The 22679-nt window shown below is 44.6% G+C and overlaps 1 protein-coding gene across 1 annotated transcript in view; it reads left to right on the top strand.

Moving 5' to 3' along the window:
- Window positions 1-22679, top strand: part of PRKCA (protein kinase C alpha) — a gene marked incomplete at both ends in the record, with an annotated part of 433234 nt that overhangs the window by 287648 nt on the left and 122907 nt on the right. The window contains one exon of the mRNA XM_080714110.1: window positions 21471-21582. Within this exon, the coding sequence (XP_080570236.1) occupies window positions 21471-21582 (112 nt within the window). The remainder of the gene's footprint in view (window positions 1-21470; window positions 21583-22679) is intronic.

Below are 22679 nucleotides of genomic sequence, written 5' to 3'. Positions count from 1 at the left end.
CATATTGAAATTGGGTCAGCACTCCATGGGACTGTTTGTTGGTCACCGGCCCGGTCCTCGTAATGAACATAGAGAACATTGGCAGATGAAGCATTGTTATGACTGTCTCGGACAACAGGACCTTCTTAGGTTATAGTGAGAGATAAACTTGTGTGATTTTGAACCAACAGTGAGACTTCGTCAGGCCAGGAGGCAGCAGGCTCATTTCTTCAGACCCTTCTGGTGCCAGAGACACGTTGTGTCATGAAAATGTAGTTGACCCAACATGGTGCCTTATTTGAGAAGAATCAAAGGAAGCAGGAGCCAGGTGAATTTTTAAGTGGGGAGCAGCTTCATTCTTTGATTGCACTATTGAAAGTCTTATCCTAGAGACATGGAGATTACCTCCATTAAACTCAGCCATCCACGTGTTGGTTCACCCTCATTCACACTTCTAAGCACATGTACAGTCTTCACTTTCCATCTGCTTTCTCATATGTATAAACTTTAAGTATTTCATTTACATCTAAAAAGATCATTTGGGGGTCTGTTATTAGGGCTTTTTGAAAATCATAACTTGAAAAAAAAAACTTTAATACCAGCTAGTTTTGAGAAACCTCTGGGACTCTGAAAGATTATTAGCTGAAGTAAGTAATGATGAGGCCCAGTATTTGAGACCTCACTCGTGAATTTTAATGACAGAGTCGGACTCAATTGACTTGTTCTCTGGGACATGTTCACGTTCTGTTCTACTTTCCTGAATTGCTGAATATCTAAAGATAAGAATTACAACTAGAGAGACTACCCATCATTTACTTGGATATCAATGGAGGTTCCTGCCTCCTCTTCTCCCCATCCATCTGTCCATCCAAACATCCATGCATTCATCCATCCGATCATCTATCCATACAAATGTCCATCCATCCATCCATTTATCTATCATCGTAGTTTTCTTTTTATTAGTTTCTAGGATCTTTAGGCTTTTTCTAGTAAGTAGGTAAGGAGGGAGAATGCATATGAATGAAGGTGATCCCATTAAACATAATTAGCCCCAAATACCACGTATCCTTTCCTCACTAACTGAAAAAGTAAGGCTGTGGGTAAAAAGAAAATTATAGTCTGGACAGTTTCCTCAGATAGTCTAAGTCAATTGGAGAACGTTAGGGCCAGAAAAACAGTTCTATTGATTGGCAAACACAGCAATGCTTTACTGCCCCTCTCATGATCTGTGAGGTGATAGGAGTCGGAGCTGGTTGCTGAGCTAAACTTTGTCTCCTCCCTTTCTTTCCTCTTTCCCATCATCTGGATGAGTATTCCCGACTGGTCCATGGTTCTGGCAGCCATCAACCCCTCCAAGCGACTGTAGATTTGGAGAAGCCCTGGAGCCAAATGTGTAGACAAAAGCATTAGGGGCTTTTAACAGTGAGAGCAGCCACTGGCTCCATCTAAGGAGGGCTGTTGGGTTGGTTTTCTTCTTCTTCTTTTTTTTTTTCCATTTTTCCTGGGAGGAAGCAACAGTGGGAAGCCTGGCATTTTCACATGGCCTATTTTCCCCATGGGAAGTTTTAAAAAATACCCATTAAGGCTGGTTTGTATATGCAACAGAAAGGCATGATATGGCCCTCAAATGAATATCATTATCTCCATCCGAGGGATGAAAGCCTTTGAGGGATGGAAACACTGAGTGTTTCCTCCTAGCCCTGTGTTTTGGCAAAGCTCAACTGTGTTGAAATCATTCCTCCCTTCTCTCTTTCCCACTCAGCATCTCAGGGCAAAGCCTCATTAAGCGGATGTGTGAAGAGACTTATTACAGTCTCTCTTCAGCCTCTGAATGGGAGAAAAAAGGAAGGGAATGGGACAGCAGAGCTCCTGTGTCAGCGTAGAAGACGGTTTCTTCTCACCTCTTCCTTTGCAATCCCATGGTGGACTTTAAAGTAACACTATGAGAAGACAAGGCTGGGATGCTGGAGGTTCTTACTTAGGAACTGCTCAAAACATCTAGGAAAACAGGCATTTGGGGATAATTTACCAACAAAAAAAAAAAAAAAAGGAAAAGAAAAAAGGTTTTCAGGTCAGCCACACTGACTGTCTCATCACTCTGAGTGGCCACAGTGGAGTCATCAGTAGCACGGATCTGTAGACACGTGATCTGCACAGAGTGGACTGTTCGGCCTTAAGAAGACAGCCTGTCCTGGATGAGCTGTGTCGCTCTGAGCAGCAGTAGCAGAAACTGTCCGTTCTGCTTCTTCCTTAACAGTAAAACTTGACCAAATGGATAAAGCCCCCAGGGCTGTTCAGCCACTTTGTGACGACCTCTTTTAGCTGGTGCCTATCTGTTGAGATTTTGAAAAACCTACATTGGAGATCAGTGTGGGGATTCCTCCAAAGAATGAGGATGAAACTACCATATGATCCAGCTATACCACTCTTGGGTTTCTACCCAAAGGGACTGAAACCGGACAACCATAGTCATTCACGCATATCCCTGTTTAGAGCACACCATTCATGATAGCCAAAATGTGGAACCAACCTAGGTACCCATCAACAGATAAATGCATTACAAAATTATGAGATATACGCATAATGGCATTCTACTCAGCCATAGAGACGAACAAAATTATACCATTTGTAGGGAAATGGATGGAACTGGAGAATATTATGCATAAGTGAGATTAGTCAGCCACAGAAAGTGAGAGGTCAGATGTTTTCCCTCAGGTGTGGAAGCTAGGGAAAGGGATACAAAAGGGACTCTAGATAAAGCAGGAGATAGAGGGGGCTCAGGGAGGAAGCAGGGTAGAGGAGGGAGACACAGTGCAGGGAACACTTCAATGGACATGGTATGCAGTGGTCAAGGCCAATCTCAGTGTAGTTCAGGGGAGGAGGAGGGAGCAGGGTGGGAGTTGGGGTGAATCTCACTGAGTGCTGTGTGCATGTATGTCTCCGAACTTCATCAGATGTATGATTACGATGCTCCAATAGAGGGAGGGAGGGAGGAGAGGAGAGGAGAGGAGAGGGTGGGTCAAGTGGTTCAGTTTTCTGCTGAAGATAGTTCCCCAAAGCCTCCACTTCCAAAGAGGCACTGGGATTATTTGTGGTCATAAAACATCTGTTTAACCTCCAGGTGGCTAGGGGGAAAGGGTGATGGGGACTAGCTAAAGAGAGACAGCATGCTCTTGTAGAGGCGCTCAGCAGATTGCCCTGGGGTCTGGTTGGTCAGAGGTGGCTCCCATTTCCACCTGGAACTGTAAGAGGATCTAAAAAGTGTGTTTTGTCAGCTGGATCTGCTGGCATTCCAGTAAAAATCAGAAATCTATTCATGGCTGGGGTAGGAATCAAAAAAAATTTTTTTGAGGGTCACATCTCTAGCACTGTCTACTAAGGGAGGGAACTCAGGTCCAGTGGATGGAAACAGAGTCATTCCAAGACTTCAGATGAGCTTGTCTTCAGTGGCCCCCTGACACCAGGCATGGTTCACGTCCTGTCCAGATAACTCAGTCGGCAGGCCACAGGAAGTGTGCAAACATTTACGATCCCTGGAGAGCTAAAATTTCTGCCCCAGCCTCTTTCTTAATTATCCTGTGTATGTTTTGTGAGGGGAAATAGATCTATCTCTCAACTAACAAAATAGCCTTGAGGCATGAAATGCATTTTATCATGGAGCATCTGAAAATAACTCAGCTCTGAAGTTCCATGATGAAGCTGTCCTCTGGCAAGTGGGTAAAAATAAGCCTTTATCCAGCAGCAGCACAAGTGTAGCCAGGCGCTGTCAATGACTGACTTCTGGCATATGCATCTGCTGCCGATCAGCGTTAACTCTTAAGAGCCTGCGTTCCGAAGAACAGAATGTTCCTGAGGGCTTGGGTTGACCTTGATGTCCATCTAGACGTTCCCTCCTGTTACAATCAATTAATTTCTACCACCTGTTTGATCCCATAGTATTCAAGAGGAGGATCATTTGTTCCAGTTAGAAAGTAGAAATATTTTCACATCTTCATGAAAACCAGTTTCTTTTCTCTTCTTTTGCTGCTGGGGATTGAACCCAGGGACACTCTACCTCTGAGCTGTATGCCTAGCCGTTTTTAAATTTTTATTTTTGAAGCAGAGTCTTGCTAAGTTTCCCACGGTCTTGTTAAGTTGCTGAGGCTGGCCTTGACTCTGAGTTCCTCCTGTCTCAGCTTTCTAAATTCTGGGATTATAGCCATGTGCCGCCCCACATGGGCAGAACCAGATTTCCTTACAACAGCTGTGGTTTTTGATGGGAGTTAAGAGAAAGCACTATTTAAAATATTTGATTCTTTGATGGAGTCGGATGCTTTTTTCTGAATAGATAATTGTAGCTGGTCAGGAGTTTTCTTTGAAATGCCAGAGGACCCTCCGAGGATGGGAAGTAATGGTGTACTGCTTCCATCTGGTATCAGGAAACTCTCATTGGAAGAAGCTTCAGGTTTGGATGTTTCAAAATAACTTCTGACCTTCAGATGCATTTGCTGTGTCAAACCTTAGCAGGGCTTTGCTTTAGGACAACTAAATTCATAGAGTCAACATTAGGAAAAGGATCTTAAAAATAAACAGAATAATAATTACCACCACATACCAGGAGCCTTCCCGCAGGCCCCTCATGAATACTAACTTGTTCGTGTTAATTGCAGGCAACAATGACCACCTCCGCCTGTAATCTGAGCAATGAGATTAACAAGATCAGAGGAAAGCCAATTACAAACAGATATGTTTACAACCAAAATTTTAGCCCAGCAGCCCGGATGGAATGCCCAGAAATGGCCCCTTCTATTTAATCTATGCTGAGCCACATAATAGTATAACAAAGAGGTTTCACCTGAATTGTGATTAAGACTTGACCTAGGATGTTGACCCCCTCCTTAGGAGTCTGCTTTTCATTTTAATGTGGAAACGGACATCCCCCCAGAAGATAAAGTGTCAGAGTGAACACATGTCAGGTTAACATTAGCTCAATAAACTGAAGGACCTTGATCTTTCTCAGGAAGCCATTGGTTTGTGAGAAAGTATACTGCAGGCGCCAGGCAAGCTCAGATTTCTCGCCCCATTTTCTGGAGGACAGATACTAACGCAGTCTTTCTTCCCTGTCTTCTACTGGTAGGAAGCCTGGTCACAATCTCATTCTTCGGTAGATGGGGTTTTGTATTTTTTTGTAAACACTAAGGATTGTTAACATCCAGGGGCTTTCTACCTTTGAACCCTCCTCGAGCCCTTATCAATTTTGTTTTAAAGTTTGAAACAGTCTTGCTACGTTGCTGAGGGCCTTGCTAAATTTCTGAGGCTGGCCTCAGACCTATGATCGATCAGATGGTTTTGTTGTTGTTTGGGGTTTGGGTGCTGGGATTGAACCCAGGGGTATTCTACCTCTGAGCCAAACTCCCAGCCCTTTTTAAATTCTTCTTCTTTTTATTTTGAAACAAAGTGTTGCTGAGGGCCTTGCTGAGGCTGCCCTTAAACCTCCAATCCTCCCGTGTCAGCCTCCCAAGTCCTGGAATTATTGGTATGCATGTTAGCACTTATCAGATCACAGGTCTAGAATTTTTCCTAGTGGGTAATTATGTGACATGATTATTCCATTCTCAAACATTGTCCTCAGCCAAGTACATTTTGCCTACTCATGAGGCAGAGACTTTAAAAAAGACAGATTTATATCAACCAGAGAAGTCTGTTTAGAGACCTCCAATGGCTAACTTGCCACACCACCCTACCCCGTGGCATGTCACTGGAAGGGTTACAGGTTGAAGGCTAATAGTTTATATTAAACACACTTGGTCGCAATCTTCAGCAAACATGTGGTGAGCTCCAGACAGTCTGAAGTGTGGTTTCTGATCGTCAAGGGTATACAGACCCCTGGCAGGGAATCCGGGATTCACTGATGGACAGATGTTCATAAAGAGCCTGCTTTCTGTGAAAGCTGGAGGTTCAGCTGGAAACAGAGCAGATAATGTCTCCTCTTTGCATGGAATTTGCATTTCAAAGACATAATGCAGAATTTAAGCTAGTAAAAATGAAATAAGAAAGATAATTCAGCCTAAGTGATGTAGTGTGTGTGTGTGTGTGTGTGTGTGTGTGTGTGTGTGTGTGTCAAAGTCCTGCACTAAGGATGAACCGAGGTCCCCTAGTTGCAAGCATCAGGGCCAGCTGGGCTGAGTCCTGCATGCCCAGTCAGGCATCCCTGTGAAGAGCTGGGTACCCCGCGCTAGGCAGATGACAGCAAGTGCCAAGGCCCTGAGGTGAGAACACATAAAGGAAGCATTCAGAAAACAAATAAGGATCCCTTTATAAACATTCAGAAGACAGTAGATGTGGCAACTGTGGGGTAAAAGGAGGAAGGCTAGGTGAAGGCGTCAGAGAAGACCTCGGGAAGAGGCTGCCCAGAGAGGGGCTCAAGGCATGTTCATGTTCTGAGAAGGTAGAATGCCTTTCCCAATATGGGGTAGGGATGAGGTGCCGGGTACCCACACACCAAGGCACATTGTGGGGAGTCCCATGGTGGGTAAGGAGATGGGACAATGAGATTGTGCCAGATGGTGGCAATGGGGCGCTAATAGAGGCATCGGATAGAGGAGTGGTATATGCCATGCATTGAATGGGGGAAATTCACCTGATGGGAATAAATGAAGGTGTGCAGAGAGAAGCCACCAAAGGACTGCAAACACAGCTCCAAGCCTGGCTTGCTCTAGCAAAATAGGCTTAGCCAGAAAGGGTACGCTCTGGAGAGAGACCTAACCAAAGCCCTGCCCAGAGCTAGAAATTTCCAGGGCTAGAAGTCCTCTCCCAGTCCATCTCTGCCATCTTGGTACCTTGGGGAAGGAGTCAGGGAAAGGAATTCTACACTTGAACAACAAAATCCCCAGTACCAAAAACAAAAAATGTAGCTGAGAAGGGAGTTCTAAATCTGCATGGTCCAGAACAGCCACTAGCTGCCTGTGTCTATTAAAATTTAATATAACTAAAGGCAAAGGAAAATCTAAAACTTCATCCCTTCAGTAGAAGTCACCATAATTCAAGGACTGGGTAGCTGTGGGTAGCTGGTGGATTCTATGTGGGACAGTGCAGATATAAAACATTTTTCTCACTGCAGACGGTTCTCTTAGTACTGAACCAGAGCATCTTTTTTAAAAATTATTATTATGAACAACGCTTCATCTTTCCATAGACCCTAAGAAAATCTCCTGTGGTTGTTTATATTATAACCACCTTCCTGTTGAAATCTCCAAGTGTACAGAACACATCCACTTTACAGATACCAATTAGGTTGTGATATTACATTGGTATAACTGTCAAGTGCTGTGGGCTTGCCAAATAATAGGAACATCCCTTTCTAGAAAGAACAGAATGTTTTTGAATTGCACACATCATGCAGGGTTGAGTAAAACTTGAGCCTGGTTGAACCTCTTTGGAGAAGATGGGTGTAAGAGGATGGGGTGGGGCGCACACTCTAGAATCCAAATCCATCAGAAGCGCAGTGACAGCAGGGTTCCTCTCTACTTTAGTGGTGACAAACTTTCAAACTTTCAAACTTGTGTTCTTCATGTCATTCTATTCCCCTCTAGTGGAATTAAAAGGTATCTGTCTCTCTGTTCCACCTTGGACACATTTGCATTAGAAGCAATGGAAATCTGGAGCTAATAAAAAAAAAAGTCATTATCATTTAATTCCACATCATGATTTACTGTTTCTTTACCTTTTATCTCTTTTCCTGTTCTCAGGGTGGCATACACCTTTTGCTCTATGTGCATTTATGTTACTTTAGGGAAGGGAGAAGTTTGGTCATCTAAACTACATACCACAATTTATCCTAAAACCAGAATGAGCTTTATTGCCCCTCCATTGGCTCAGCATCCAGCAGAGTTAAACCCCTTAATTAAGTCAGAGGTAAGGTTTGAGGTCTTGATTTTACTACTCACTGGCTATGTTGGTCGGCTTTCTGTTGCTGTGACAAAATGCCTGATGAAAAAAAAATAACTTAGAAGAGGAAGGTTCATTTTGACTCATGTTTCAGAGGTCTGAGTCCACGGTCAGCCAGCTCCATCGCTTTGAGGCCTGGGATGAGGAGAACATGAGGGCATAGGAAAGCTACACTCAGCTTATGGCAGCCAGGAAGGTAGAGGGAGAGAGACAGCCCTCCAGGACTCCACTCCCTGTGACTGGTTTCCACCTCCTGCAGCTCCCACCACCTCCTGGTAGGCCATTCAGCTATGCCTCCACCAATGGGTTAATTCACTGGTGAAGTTGGAGCCCTCAAGGCCTGACCGCTTCCCCGAAGCCCCGCCTCTACACATGGCTGCATGTGGGACCAAGCCTGCAATTCCTGAATCTTTAGGGAAATATCCAGACCCAACCCAGAACTCTAGCAATGGATTCTCATTAAATTATTTTCTCAGCCTCCATTTCTTTGTTTTTCAAACTGGGAACTGTCCTTCTTTGACTTTTCCACCACCATACCATAAGGTAAATGGAAATAATACAGGCCCTTAGGGGTCTAGATGGACTTTAAATTTGTCTGGCCTCATTTCTCCCTTCCACCTCTGACAGCAATCTATTGGAAATGATGGATAAACGGGTAAATTGAACGTACGTTTCCAAGCCTTCAGCATACAGGTGGAGCACTGCGGGGGCCAGGGCCACCTTGAAGTTGGTCACACAGGTCTTGATTTTGTTGTAGTTCTCCTTTTCCTTTAAAGATCAAAATTTTCTAAGGTCATACTGGTCAACAGGAAGCAAATACAATTTTTAGAATATGAGCAGTAGCGGTATTTCTGTCTTCTCAAACACTGTCCCCGGAGGCGTGCACATTCCTGTCCCTCCTCTTGGTTCCAGTCACCCATTCATAGAAATAGGCACCAAAGAGAAGGCACAAGACACCAGTGGCCAACGACACGGATGTTCTGCCTTTATTTTACCTCAAGTGTTTGCTACAAGTAGAACTATTAGTGTTTTCTCGATGGCATTTATGTTAGATACTTGCTTTACTTAAAACACACACACATACACAAAGAGAAAGAGAAAAGTGAATTTCAGATTTGCATAGTAGGTTTCTGCCACCCTAAGGGCAAACAGCACATTTTTGTAAGAGCTGAACAAATAGTGCCCGTGGGTTTAGATGTGGGAGTGAAGGTCTCCTGGGGCATCTCAACAAGTGCTGCTATTTTTGTCATTATTCATTAGACTGAGTTCTGGGGGGCCCGGCTTAGGACGCATTTAAAGTCACACAGTCAGAGGAAAGTGCATTAGTGCGGCCTCCTATTGTTTAGGAAAAGAGGGGGGTAGAAAGGAGCACCTCGGTTTGATATTTGTACATCCTTTATAGCCATTACCACGCAGTGGCTAAATGCAGAGATACCTGGACAGGAATGAGGAAGGAAAGTGCCCATTTGGATGTAGAAGAAGCCAAGGCCCAGGGACTTATGTGGGACAGTGCTTGACATGAGTGAAGGCCAAGGAGCTGTGGTCCAGTCACATCTATAAAACCCAACCCAGCACATCAGCATGAATCTAAGTATCCAAGAAGCTGATAGGCTGAAAATGCATGCATGTTTAATTGGTAAGATGCTCTACTCTCTTATGACTATGGACCAACCATCTTTAACCATCAAATGGTCGGAGATTCACTGTCCAAAAGAAAAAGGGCAGAATTGTCACTGCTTCTCAATTCCAAGTTTCCATAAAGAAAAAAAAAAGAGTGAAAGGTTATTAATAAAAGGAACAATAAACCCTTGAGGAGTGAGGATTTTGCTGCTTTTGGAAAGAAGAGAATATCGACCATCAATTATGTGGAAGCTTTAAGTGCTCATTGAGATTACTGGGGAAGCCTGGCTCACAGACAGATACCCTAACCTAACCACCTCACAGAAGTCAGGGAAGACCAAGAGCATCACTTGAACTGAGATAGAAAACCGATTACATTCAAGCTTATCTGAAAGGCTCTTCAGCTACCGAGCACAGCCAGGCGGCTCCATCAAAAACAGACCCTTGCCTCATAGTGGCTGGATAGCTCTTAAATTTAATATTTTCTGTCCATCTGTTGGACTCAAGATTTCCGTTTCTGGCTTTTATCCTAAGGGACTGACAAGACTCCTGCACAGGGTGTGCTCATAGAGCTTGTAGTAGTGTCGTTTCAAGCAGTGAAAATTGGAAATAACCAGATTGGAAATTGGAAGTGGAAATTCCTAAAATTTTAGGAATTGGGGGCTGGCTAAATTAATTATAATGCATCCACACAATGAAATATCACAGTTAGATGGAACATTGCTTTATATTTAATGACAAGGATAGATGTTAAAGATGAACTGTTAGGTTACAAAAATAAAAATCTACAGACTATTTAGTATTATCCTTAAGAAAACATGCTTCTTCCCTCCCTCTCCCTCTCCCTCCCCCACCCCTTTCTCTCCCTCTCTCTCTCTCCCTCCCTCCCTCTCTCTCCCTCTCCCTCCCCCACCTCTCTCTCTCTCTTTCTCTCCCTCCCTCCCTCCCTCCCTCCCTCTCTCTCCCTCCCTCCCTCCCTCTCTCTCCCTCTCTCTCTTGCTCTCATCTCTTTGGTGAATGAAATAATACCAAAAGGTTAACTTACATGTATGATGCTTTTAACTTTATTTTATGCAAATTTAGCAAAGTTTTACCTAGATTTGTTACAGTAGATATGATTTTCCTTTCCTGTGCAAAACATCAGAATAAACAGTTGAAAATTAATAAGTAACTAGAATCATTAATATTTTACCATAAGCCATGCATTTTTTAAATGACTTGCAACCAAAAATTATTTTAATCAGGAAGTAAATTTCAGATGGCAAAGAGGGGTTGCTTTGGGGAAATACCTACTAGGAATGGGAATTATCTGCATAAAGAGTCAGAGGTATTAAGGGCAAAATTCTGCCCATTTGGACTTATCGGTCATAGGAAGGCAGCGTTACACTGTCTGCCGCCTCTGTGTTTAATCAGATGAGCAAATATTGGCTGCTGGAGAGGCATAAAAATCAGCCTCCTTGCAAATAATGGTATACTTTTACAAGTCTAGGACAAAATGAAGTACAGAATCTCAGGCATGTTATCTAGCTACTACCAAATATTAGGCCTCAAATTTTGTCCCAGAGCATCACAGAGTGGCAAACAGGGCACCCCATGGGACAACCCAGTTCTGGTTTTACTAGGTGAAGCAAATATGATGGGATCTTGAATAAATATGTTTTCATTTATCTTTGATTCCTTCTCAGATAGTCATATAAACCTGGCTGTGAATTTTTATAGGAGACATGAAACTTTGTACAGGTCTGGCAAGAGTCCATGTAATTAAGATGCAACCCATATTCCTATTTTATTTCCCTTTCAAAGTATGGCATCGGAGCTAACCAAACCTGTAACTAGTATGGACATTATTTGATGCTTTTTTTTGGTGGTGGTACTGGGGTTCCTGGAAGCCCTTCTACCATAGGGCTACACTCCCAGACCTATTTTATATTCTTTTATTTGGAAGCAGGGTCTCTTAAGCCAGCACAGCTGGCTTCCAACCTGCATGATCCTCCTGTCTCCGCCTCCTAAGCGTGGGGATTACAAGCGTGTGCCACCACGCCCGGCTCCTATTTGATGCTTTAAAAATAATAAAAGCTAGCCGGGCGTGATGGCGCACGCTTGTAATCCCCGCGCTTGGGAGGCGGAGACAGGAGGATCGCGCAGGTTCGAAGCCAGCCGCGCTGGCGTAAGAGACCCTGTTTCAAAAAAAATATAAAATAGGTCTGGGAGTGTAGCCCGGAGGAAGAAGGGCTTCCAGGAACCCCAATACCACCAAAAAAAAAAAAAATAATAATAATAATAATAATAATAATAATAATAAAAACTAGCCAAGCATGGTGGCGCACACTTGTAATCCCAGCATTTGGGAGGCTGAGACTGGAGGATCGTGGTTCATGGACAGCATCAGCTACTTAGTGAGGCCCTCTGCAACTTAGTGAGACCCTGTTTTAAAATAAAAAATAAAAAATAGAGCAGGGGATGTAGCTCAGAGGTCAGATTCCCCTGCTTTCCATCCCCATGCCCCCCCACATACACACAAATATACATATAAAGCTAGAAAAATTAATAATGACCAGATTACTGGTTTTCAGTGGTTATGACTGTAGCCCAGTGGGAGCTTCCTGTTGGTGATGGGATGAGCTTGTATCTTGAGTCTACATGTGATAAAACCGCATGGAACTATATATGTGTGTGTGTGTGTGTGTGTGTGTGTGTGTGTGTATACACACATGAATGTGTAAAACCCAGAGAAATCCATATGAGGCCCATTTATAGCATTGTATCAGTTTCTATTTTTTTTCTTTCCACGGGTGTTCTACCCTGAGCTATACCCCAAACCCTACTTTTTTTTGTTTTGAAACTAGGTCTCTCTAAGCTGCTGAAACTGACCTTGAACCTGCAAATCTTCCTGTCTCAGACTCCCAAGTACTGAATTTACAGGCATCTGCCAGCAAACCTGGCTTATTTGGGGGGTTTGATCATGTGTATGATTATGGGACATGTTATCACTGGGGAAACCTGGGTGATGTAGCCCTTGCTTTCCTGGTGGAGAGTTATCTAGAACTACTTTTTAAGACTTTGTTGTTTCAGATTTAAGGATGACAGGTAAAGAGAAAGTAGGAAGCCCAAGAGATACTTCAGGTAAAGGAGAGACACTAGTAAAATAATGGGAGGGATGCGGGAGGGGAAAGGGGAGACTTGTGAAGGAAACAGTTCAAACAATCCTATGTATATTCATGAAGCTATGGACACCACTTTCAATATTAAATGGGGCTGGGAGGGAGCAGAGTGGGACCTGGAGGGAAATGCACTGGGTGTACTATGTGCATGGATATTTCCAACACATGAAACCTCAATATGGTATGTAATTGCAATGTACCAATCAAAAGTATATTTTTTTTTAAAAAAAGACCTTGTTGTTTCCCACGTAATGATGACAACATCCTGCTTCAATGGGCAGAGGACCATAAGAATCCTCCTACCAGCAAAGCCTGGTTTGACAAGTTAATCTAACAGTAAAGATGACTGTTATTCATCACAATAAAGTGGGGTTACATCACAGACCAAAAACTAATTTTTATCATTGGAAATGGGTGTGCCTTCACTCTCAGAACAGACAACATTCAACAGGTCCAGTTTGGTCAAAGGCAGTAGTTATCCAGGCTGATCTAGTAGTCTCAGAAAGAGCCATGCTTAGTGCAGGAGACCCAGCATAAAATAAATACAGTGATACTCAAGATACATAAAACTACCCTGGTTTTGGTAATACTCTCAGTTTCTTGTTTAAAAAAAAAAAGTTTAAAAATAGGATTTTTTTTTTCTCATGGAGTTAAAAACCCCTGCTTCCTAAGAAATTTGCGAGCACAGTCCTGATGCTAATTTCGCCCTCGGAGCAGGGTTTTCAGTGGTGCTTATGTAGTCAGCATGTGGGTGACATTTAGACCCGAGCTTGGCTTACAAGTATGATTCATGAGAACATGTCAGATGGTGAACGCAAAGAATTTTCCCTGATATTTAGAGGGAGCAGCTTGAAGGAGCCACACTGCTCTGGATGCTGAAGAAACTCACGCCCCAGAGATTCACCAGGTTAAAAACAATCTTTCCCAAAAGCTCTGACAGCCTGAACCCCAGCCCACAGGACAGACATTTTGGTCCTTGGAAAGAAACTTTCAGGGCATTTTGGAGTTATTCATATATGGGTGGAAAACACAAGCCAGGATGATCTCGAGCCAAAACCCTGCCATTATTTGACTCATCAAATGAAAGGGGCACGTGAAATGATGTCTGGTCACATAGACACATCCTCAGCACGAAACGCCCCTGGCTGCCTGCCCACTGGAGTCTGAGGAGCAGGAGTTCCCCCAGAGGTTCCACTCTGCACATTGCCACACGAGTCTCCATCCTTGAAGACTGCGGTTGCCAACTTACCTAGAGTGCGCCTTCCGGCTGGCTATAGATAGCACAACAAGGAGATGTCTAGGAATGCCCAAGCCCAGTCGGAATCACAGTTCTGTGAATGATGGTGGTAATGCTACTGCGGCCGCTAATGATGATAATGAAGAAGGAGAAAGCCTTTGAAAAGTCTTGGTAGGAATGTTGAGAAGTATTTCTAAGAAAGGCTAATTAAGTTACCATATTAGAAAACTAAGAAATGAGAAACAGGCTAGCAGATGCTTTTAATAGAACTTGACTTTTTCATTGGTTGTTTTTCTCTAGGAAATCTAGATTTAGATCGGGTTAGGCTTCCTTGGGGCCAGTGAAGGGTGGTTTACCCATGTAATGGTTTGGATTTAGAATGTTTTCCTGCCCCGATGTTGGAAGCTTGGCTTGGTTGTTAAGGAGGGGCCGCTAGGAGTATGGCCTTGGGATTGTATGATTCCTCCTTCCCTGCTCTCTCTCCCTTTCTGCATTTGGCCTCCTTAACGTGAGAGCAGAGTCTTGCTCGCTCCCTCTGTCCACTTCCTGCCACCATGCCCTGAGCTCCAAGACCCAACCTAACATGGACTAAACCTCTAGATCTCCAAAAACTGTGAGCAAAGCAACCTTCCTTCCTCTAAGTTGTGTGGTCAGTCATTTTAGATCATAGCAGTGAGATGTATCTAAATGACCGAGATGATCCAGAACCTTCACTTCCTCCCAATCACAAACACAGCATGAGCAGCTGAGCTCAGAGTTTTCCCCTTCTATTTTAATGTGATATCAGGCTTGTGACCCATGATAGCCAGTTTCATACTGCACTTAACAATAAGCTGTCAGTGTCTAGAGAAGTAAATAGTAATATTTCCATGCATTTCGCTAAAAAGGAAAATGCTATTATCTTGGTAGTAGGTATACCTGCTATATGCCTGCTCTTTCTTTGTGGCACTAAGTGCAGCCAATCATGGCGTAAATGACTATGGGATAGCTATCTAGCACCCTCATGTGAACAGTACTAAAAGTGCAAGGTGAGGACTCAGTAGTTGCTCTCATACACATCTGGCGGTGGTCCACCAGGTAAAAGACAATTATGTTAGGGGACACCAAGAACAGTTTCTGTCCTCAGGGGCCTTTGCAATTCCAGAGGACACTCATGTTTCTCTTCTTGCCTTGCTTCCCAGGGAGCTCTCTCTGAGAGCGAATTCAAATGCAGCTTTAGGTTCATACTTAAAACTTTGTGTTCGCCCTTAGTTCTGACACAGTTGCTAATTCAGCGATGTCCCTTAGGACTCTCTTTCCTCTCCTTTAGATTATTGCGTCAGTGTGTGTGAGAAAGAGAAAAGGGAAAGAAGTGGTAAAATAATAATTATCATAAGTATCATATAAATGGCAAGTATGGTCAGGCAGAGTGGCACACACCTAGAATCCCAGTACTTGGGAGGCTGAGACAGGAGAATTTCAGGTTCAAGGCCAGCCTCAGCAACTTATCCAGACCCTCAGCAATTTAGTGAGACTCTTGTTCAAAATTTAAAAAAAATAAAAAGAGGTTGGGGGCTACAGTTTAGAGGTAGAATGTCTCTGGGTTCAATCCTCAATACCAAAAAACAAAATAAAATAAAAATAAAGACAAATACAATGTTGTGGCTTGGCAAATGGAGAAGAAAAGTTGCATTTGTACTGACCCCTGGAGAGGCTGCCAAGAGGAGGCAGGAGTCTCCATAGGCGTTCCAGCAGGTTGAGTCTTGGCAGGAGGTAGACAGCTTGACAGGTAGAAGCAATCTTCAAAGCAAAGACACGGAGAGAGAAGCTGGGGTGCCCCACCCAAGCGAAGGGCTGGACGCCAAGTTTATAGATGCCAGAAAGAATCCTGAGGCTGCTTAGAACCCGAGGACAGTGGCAGCAGACCTGAGGGGCACCTAAGATTCAGCTTTTCCAAGGCCCAGCTCCCCTCCGTTCCACCTGCCATACAGAGCTTCTCGGGAACCCCTCAGGGGTCCTTGTGCCATTTATTTGATGATTAGCACAAAACCTCCCTCAGCATCACTGAGGGGCCAGCTCTGCCTGGGGGGAGGGGAGTCTGTTGTTTGCCTGGTCTTTCTGTTCAGGTTCCAGAATCACCTGGAAGCCCAAAGCCTTCACATCTCCTAGCTCCCCGTGACCCCCGGCTGGCTGTGTACGAGGCTGAGCCCCAGGCCAGCCTGCACCTCAAAATAGATGCATGTTGAAAAAGTGGGCAGAAAGTTTTGGGAACAGCATGCCTCTCCATTAGAGAAGAGCTCTCCACTCTTGCTTTCAGATGGTCTGTCCCTCCCGCCCGGTGATGTGTGATCCAGCGGGTCATATATTTCACGAACAAGCACCAGATGCTCCTTTGGTAGTGTTCTACTTGCGTTAGTGGTATTTACCCAGCAAATATTCCTGTATTCCCCGCGCAGCACATGGTATATTTAATTCATAAGTTGGGCGATTAAAAAGCCAGGCCTTGGAATTATGCATGGAAAACCTAGCGAAGCCCAGAGCTCTGTAGCGCAGTTGATAGTGCCGTGGCCACGGCCATGTCCTGGCGCTGCTAGCATGCGGTGCTTATGTAAGATGTTCTCACTGGAGAAAGCTGGATGAGGCGTATACAGGAACAAGCTGTGCTCATTTTGCAAATTCTTATGAGTCTTAAATTATTTCAAAATAAAAGTTTTTTTTTTTTAAAGAGCAAGACAGAATCCAAGAGTCCATCTAGTATAGCAGTTTTCAGCTGTGATTTAACAGTGCCTCCCATCTTTGCCTTCCTCCAGCCCCATCCTCAGCATCCCCGGGGCACCTCTCGACAATCACAGGACTCTGAGAAATCTAATTTTAAAAATGTTCCCCCCGGTTGGCCACAGTATCACTCGCCTGCAATCCCAGTACTTGGAAGGCTGAGACAGGAAGACCTCAGGTTTGAGATCAGCTTTGGTAGCTAACTTTTAGCAACTTAGTGAAACCCTTTTCAAAATAAAAACAAAATATAGCTGGGTATAGAGATAAAATGCCCTTGGGTTCCATCCCCAGTACCACCACCACACACACACACACACACACACACACACACACACACACAAGCGTGTTCTTCCCATCCCACGTCTTTAGGGTCTAAGATGAGAACCTCAAGACCCCCAGAAGTAAAAGATACCACTCTTCAGGGGCTATTGATAGAAACAAAGAAATCCGGGGAGGTTTTTAGTCCCTGTCCCCCTCTGTGAGTCATGGTTCTGTAGCTAAGGCTCTGGCTCCTCCTGTCAGAAGAAGTAAGGTTAATTAGACTGGAAAAGAGTTTCCATGTTCCTGCCTCTCGGTCTGTGATGTGGGAGATGGAGTCATCGTCTGGGTTGAGACAGTGCACAGGGCGGTCTGGCGGGCAGGCAGTTCACGATTTACCACTCCTCAGGGCAGTTACCAAAGTGACTTCCTTAGAAGGCCAGGCAGAGGGCGCAGGGACAAGATCGCAGGACTGAGGCAGCTGCCCCTGGCTTCTGCCTGCTCAGCCTCCCTCTGACCTCCTGTTAGAACCGACATTGATGAGTTAACATTTTCCTTCCCATTCGAGCCTGAGTCACTGAAGTACTTGGGGGAAACCTTGGGCACTTTGATGTTTCCTTCCAAGGATAATATAATAATCTCTTGTATTTGTCCAGAATTTTTTAGGCTGCAAAATTTCTCTCATATGTTTCCTTTCTTATAAGTTAATCCTTACCCCCACCCCCAGCCCACGATATAAAAAGACCACTTTTGTTTCTGCTTTGTAAGTAAGTGATGTGTGGTCCGGCATGGTGGCACATGCCTGTAATCCCAGCAGCTCAGGAGGCTGAGGCAGAAGGACCCTGGGTTCAAGGCCAGCTTAGTCAACTTAGCAAGACTCTGTCTCCAAATAAAAAAGGCTTAGGGATGTAGCTCAGTGATCAAGTGCCCCTGAGTTCAGTCCCTAGTACACCACACACAAACGTACAGAGAAAGAGAGACAGACAGACAGACTTGACTTTTCCAAGATAACAGAATTTATGCCAGGGCTGAGGTCAGAACACAAGTCCCCACAATCCTTGAAAATATTCTTTTTATAAGAGCCCCTCTTTTTCCAAGCAGAAATCTTGGTTGTTGTAAAGCAACTTTATACACCTGATGACCTGCAGGCCCACAGTGGTATTATTGTTGTAACTCAAGATCCTTAGCCACACATGTACTTTTGGGGCATGAAGAACTTGGAGATTTGGTGGTTCTCCAGACTTGTACAGGAGGTGGAGGCTATGGTTTCCTCTCTTCCTACACCTTCCAAAGGTTAGAGCCCAAAGATGCCATATGGGTACTGGATGCGTAAGGCTTCAGTTTTCCTGAAAACCAAAGCATGTTGCCTGCACACCACATCCGTAGAGACGCACGTGACAGTCACCGGGCAGGACGGCCACCCTGGGGCCGCCTGGCACACACTCCAGAGGGTTCTGCATGAGCTGCCATTCTTTATTTACTGCCAGCTGCTGATGCCTGGTTTCTGCAGGGAAACTGGCTCCTTCATTCCCCCAGCGTCTTCTTTGCCCTCCACAGTGTAGGACACAACCTTTGCTGTCAGGGAAGATTCTGCTCATGGGAGCTGACACCAGTCTATCTCTTCCTCTTTCAGCCTGTGTCCTGGGATGTTGGAAAATTCGGTGGACTTCATAAATGGCGAAAGTCTATGGCCATACTTCTTTCCATATCCACAGCTAGAAAAAACATGCCTCCTTGATATGAAAAGACTTGCTAGGGGTAGGGGGGAATCTCTCAAGGAGGATGTTGACTTTCAATGGCCAGAGAGAGAGATTTAGAAGGTAAACTAGTGACCTGCCTCAAGAATCTTGTTAATCATTGACACTTGTGATCCATTGGTACCTGTTAGACATTACTCAATATCTTCTAAAGCGGTGGTTCAGTCTTTAGTGTGCCTGCCAACCTTAGCATCACCTGCAGGGCCCATTAAGATAGAGAGCCCCCCCCCAAAAACCACCACCAGGGTTTTGGATCTGGGACTAACTCATTTGCATTTCTAGCCAGGTCCAGGTGGTGTGATGCCCTGCAGGGAGAGCACTGTTGAAAACCCCTTGTCCATTTGGGGTTGGCAAACTTTTCTTGTAAAGGCCAGATGGTAAATATTTTAGGCTTTGCGGACAACACATTATCACAGCTCCTCAACTCTGCTGTCGTAGCCACAGAAAATATGTAATTCAGTGAGCGTGGCGGTGTTCCAGAAACATTCTCTTTATAAAAACAGGTGGTGAACTTGTTTAAAAAAAATAATGTGTTACAAATATAAAAATGAAAAAAGAAATCTGACACGATGGTGGACACTTGTAATTCCAGAACTGGAGAGGCTGAGATAGAAGAATTGCAGATTCGAGGCCAGCCTTGGCAACTTAGTGAGGACCTCAGCAACTTGGTCAGATCCTGTTTTAAAATAAAAAATGAAATAGACCTGGGGGTGTGACTCAGAGGTAGAATGCCCCTGAGTTCAATGCCCAACTACACACACACACTCTCTCTCTCTCCTTCCCTCCCTCCATCTCTCTTTCTCTCTTTCTTTTTCTCTCTCATCTCTCTTCTCTCTCTCTCTCTCTCTCTCTCTCTCTCCCTCTCTCTCTCTCTTTCCTTCCCTCCCTCTCTCTTTCTCTCTTTTTCTCTCTCATCTCACACGCACGCGCGCGCGCACCAAATCCTCTTTCTGAGTAGAACTCCAAAAGCGTTTGGATATCAGATGTTGGTCAGATCCAGGTTCTAATATTCCCAACAAGTGACTTTAAGAAGGTTGTTAATATCTCCGTAAAATGAAGGTAATAATTATACAGCAGGCAAGAGAGAGAAATGCTCCCTTTTGTCAACTCTGGGTGTCACAGCCATGTCTGGTTTGTCATTCTTCAGGTGTTTCTACATGATTGAAGTATTCAAGAATTGTCCAGTCTGTGTCTTTAAAAGGAAATCCTAATCACTCGTTGGCATATATGAGGCTTGCCTTATAGGCTCAGAGTCAGCCAGAAGGTGAATTATAGAGTAGGAATTGCCTCAAAATTCCAGCAGATCCCCAGCACAGGGGCCCTTAGAAAGTCAAAAGCCAAAATCTCCTTGCATTTGAGAACTCAAGTGTCACATGTCTGGAGGAAGCCCACGATCTCCTGCCTTTCCCAAAGCTCTGCCCTCTGTGGTCTTTTGCTCAGTTGAAGGCAACCCAGTCTTTATAACTGCTTAGGCCGCAGAGTGGGATTCATTCAGAAGAAAGCATTCAATGCGGGAAGGTCCTGGTGTGCATGTGTTGAGAATGGAACTGTTTTTTAGTGCAGACAGAACCTAAAGTTCTCCTCTTACCTCTGAGCAAACAGGGGCCTCAGAAGCCGGGGAGCTTGCCTGCTGCGCACAGGGCTCTCGGCCTGCATACGTCAGATTAATGAGCATCTCATGGCTGACTTGTACTGTCCTAACACCACGTACAATGAGTGTGTTGTGTTGAGCTCTCAGTTTGCAGACCAAGCAGAAAGGACAGCTCATTTGTTCGAGGTCATTTATACTTCTGGGCAGTAGCAGGATCCAGGCAGAGACCCCAGGACCCAGGCCCGTGAGCCACGGAGCTATGCTGGGAGCCACTTAGGCTTCCCCAGCTGTCATCTACCTGGGAACTGAGAAGTAATCATTGTACTTAGGAAAACAGTTGTGCGGTTGCAGCGTCTGCACTTTGTATGTGGGGTCTGCTAGAGGAGGTCAGGGAGCCATGCAGGGCTGAGGGATGACTGCTGCCAACACACTTCTAGTTTTTAGGCTACCATGTTGGAATATAAAACTGGTGATATGTAGAAGGAGGAAGAGGTCCCCATCTGTGTGGGACTTATCTGGTTCACAGTGTGTGATGTTTCTATAGAGCTTCTTATATGAGATCCTGGGCCATTCAGTTCCTCTTCTTTCTCTTCCCTCCCTCCCTTCCTTCCTTCCTTCCTTCCTTCATTCCTTTTTTTAAATTTATTTGTTATTTTTGGCGGTACTGGGGATTGAACCCAAGGGCTCACTACTACTGAGCTACATCCCCAGCTTTTTTATTAACTTTTTAATTTGAGACAGAGTCTTACTCAATTGCCCAATCACCTTCTCTCAGCTTCCCATGGAGCTGGGATTCCAGGCCTACACCTCTGCACCCGGCCACTTCAGCTTCACACACTCCCCTATTAAAGGCCTGTTTTCCACCACTGCATATGCTTGGCGCTAGGGAGACAGATACTGAATTCTGTAAGACACTGTGCTTGCTCTTTGACCTTTCATGATGCCAGGCCAGAAGGCACAGTTGATGTGCAAATATATACCTCATAAAGGCAGGAGCCATGGGTAGTCACCCTATGAGGACATGATATGACAGAAGGTTACCGTCATCCATTGTGTGATTGCAGAGAAGGGTACATAATCCATTCTATTATCAAACTTTGACAGTGGGGATGGGGCCTGAGCTCAGCTTAATCCACACTGGGGCCGTTTCCTGCCTGAAATGAACCTTGTACTTCTTCTCCCCACAGGACCCCCGGAGCAAACACAAGTTTAAAATCCACACTTATGGGAGCCCCACCTTCTGCGATCACTGCGGCTCACTGCTGTACGGACTCATCCACCAAGGGATGAAATGTGATAGTAAGTGAGTTTTCTTTTCCAGTAGAGGGTGAGGCTCTGCAGCTTCTGCCCAAGGTTCCCTGGACACCCGACGGTCTGGTAACTTCACACCACTGCCTCATCGATAGGGAAGAGAGTTCAGGTAGGGACTCACTGGAAAAGTGCAGGACCTCAGCACTGCCCAAGTTCTACTTTATTAAATGACTTATTCGCCTGATTATGCACCCCCAAAAGCACTCGGTTTATAAATGAAGTTACTGGGTGCTGTCACTTTTTTATAGTGGTAGGAATCTTTAATTCCTGTAAAATGCAGGCTAGTCAAACCCCTAAGAAAGCTCCCCACCTCCAGATTCCACATTTGGGTAGACTTGAAAATAAGTTGAACAAGCATAGTCATTATCTGCCTCTGTCTCTAATTAGTGGGTGGACTGTGGAAAAATCCAGGAGGCTCTCCTTGAAACTGAAGCCAAAATGAACCTCAAAACCAAGACAGCATCTTACTCAAGTTCAGTTTCCCTGCCAGCTCATGAGCTGATCCAATTTCTATCGTTCCAGCTTGAGATAAAATCACTGAGTGCCCCCATCCCACTCCCCCGAGTGAGGAAGACAAATCCTGGGCCCTTCTCTCTTGTCTTGGGTGGGTCTCCATCAAATACCAGGAGGAGAGAAGAACAACTCTGTAACAATGCTTGGTTTTCATAATTCTTAAATTATGAGATTCCCCAGGACCCTCTACCACTGAGCTACCTTCTCAGCCCTTTTTAATGTTGGTCTTGTTAAATTACCCAGGCTTGCCTCAAACTTGGTTTTTTTTTTTTGTTTTTTGTTTTTTGTTTTTTTTGTTTTTTTAAGGTACTGGGGAATGAACCCACGAGTACTCTGCCTTGGAGCTACACCCCTAACCCTTTTTATTATTTCTTTATTTTTATTTTGAGACAAGGTCTTGCTAAGTTACTATGTGCTTGACTTGAATCTGTGACCCTCCTGTCTCAGCCTCCCAAATACTGAGATTACAGGCATGTGCTACCATCCCTGGCTGGCTATTATACAATTTTAACAAAATCCAGAAATGAAATAGTGAGGCTGCTCAGAGACATCGTCAAGTCCCTTTTCTGTGG

This window comes from Muscardinus avellanarius, assembly GCF_963383645.1.
Source record: "Muscardinus avellanarius genome assembly, chromosome: 16".
Classification (NCBI taxonomy): Eukaryota; Metazoa; Chordata; class Mammalia; order Rodentia; family Gliridae; genus Muscardinus; species Muscardinus avellanarius.
Note: the sequence above shows the minus strand (reverse complement) of the source record. Positions and strands in the feature narration are given on the sequence as shown.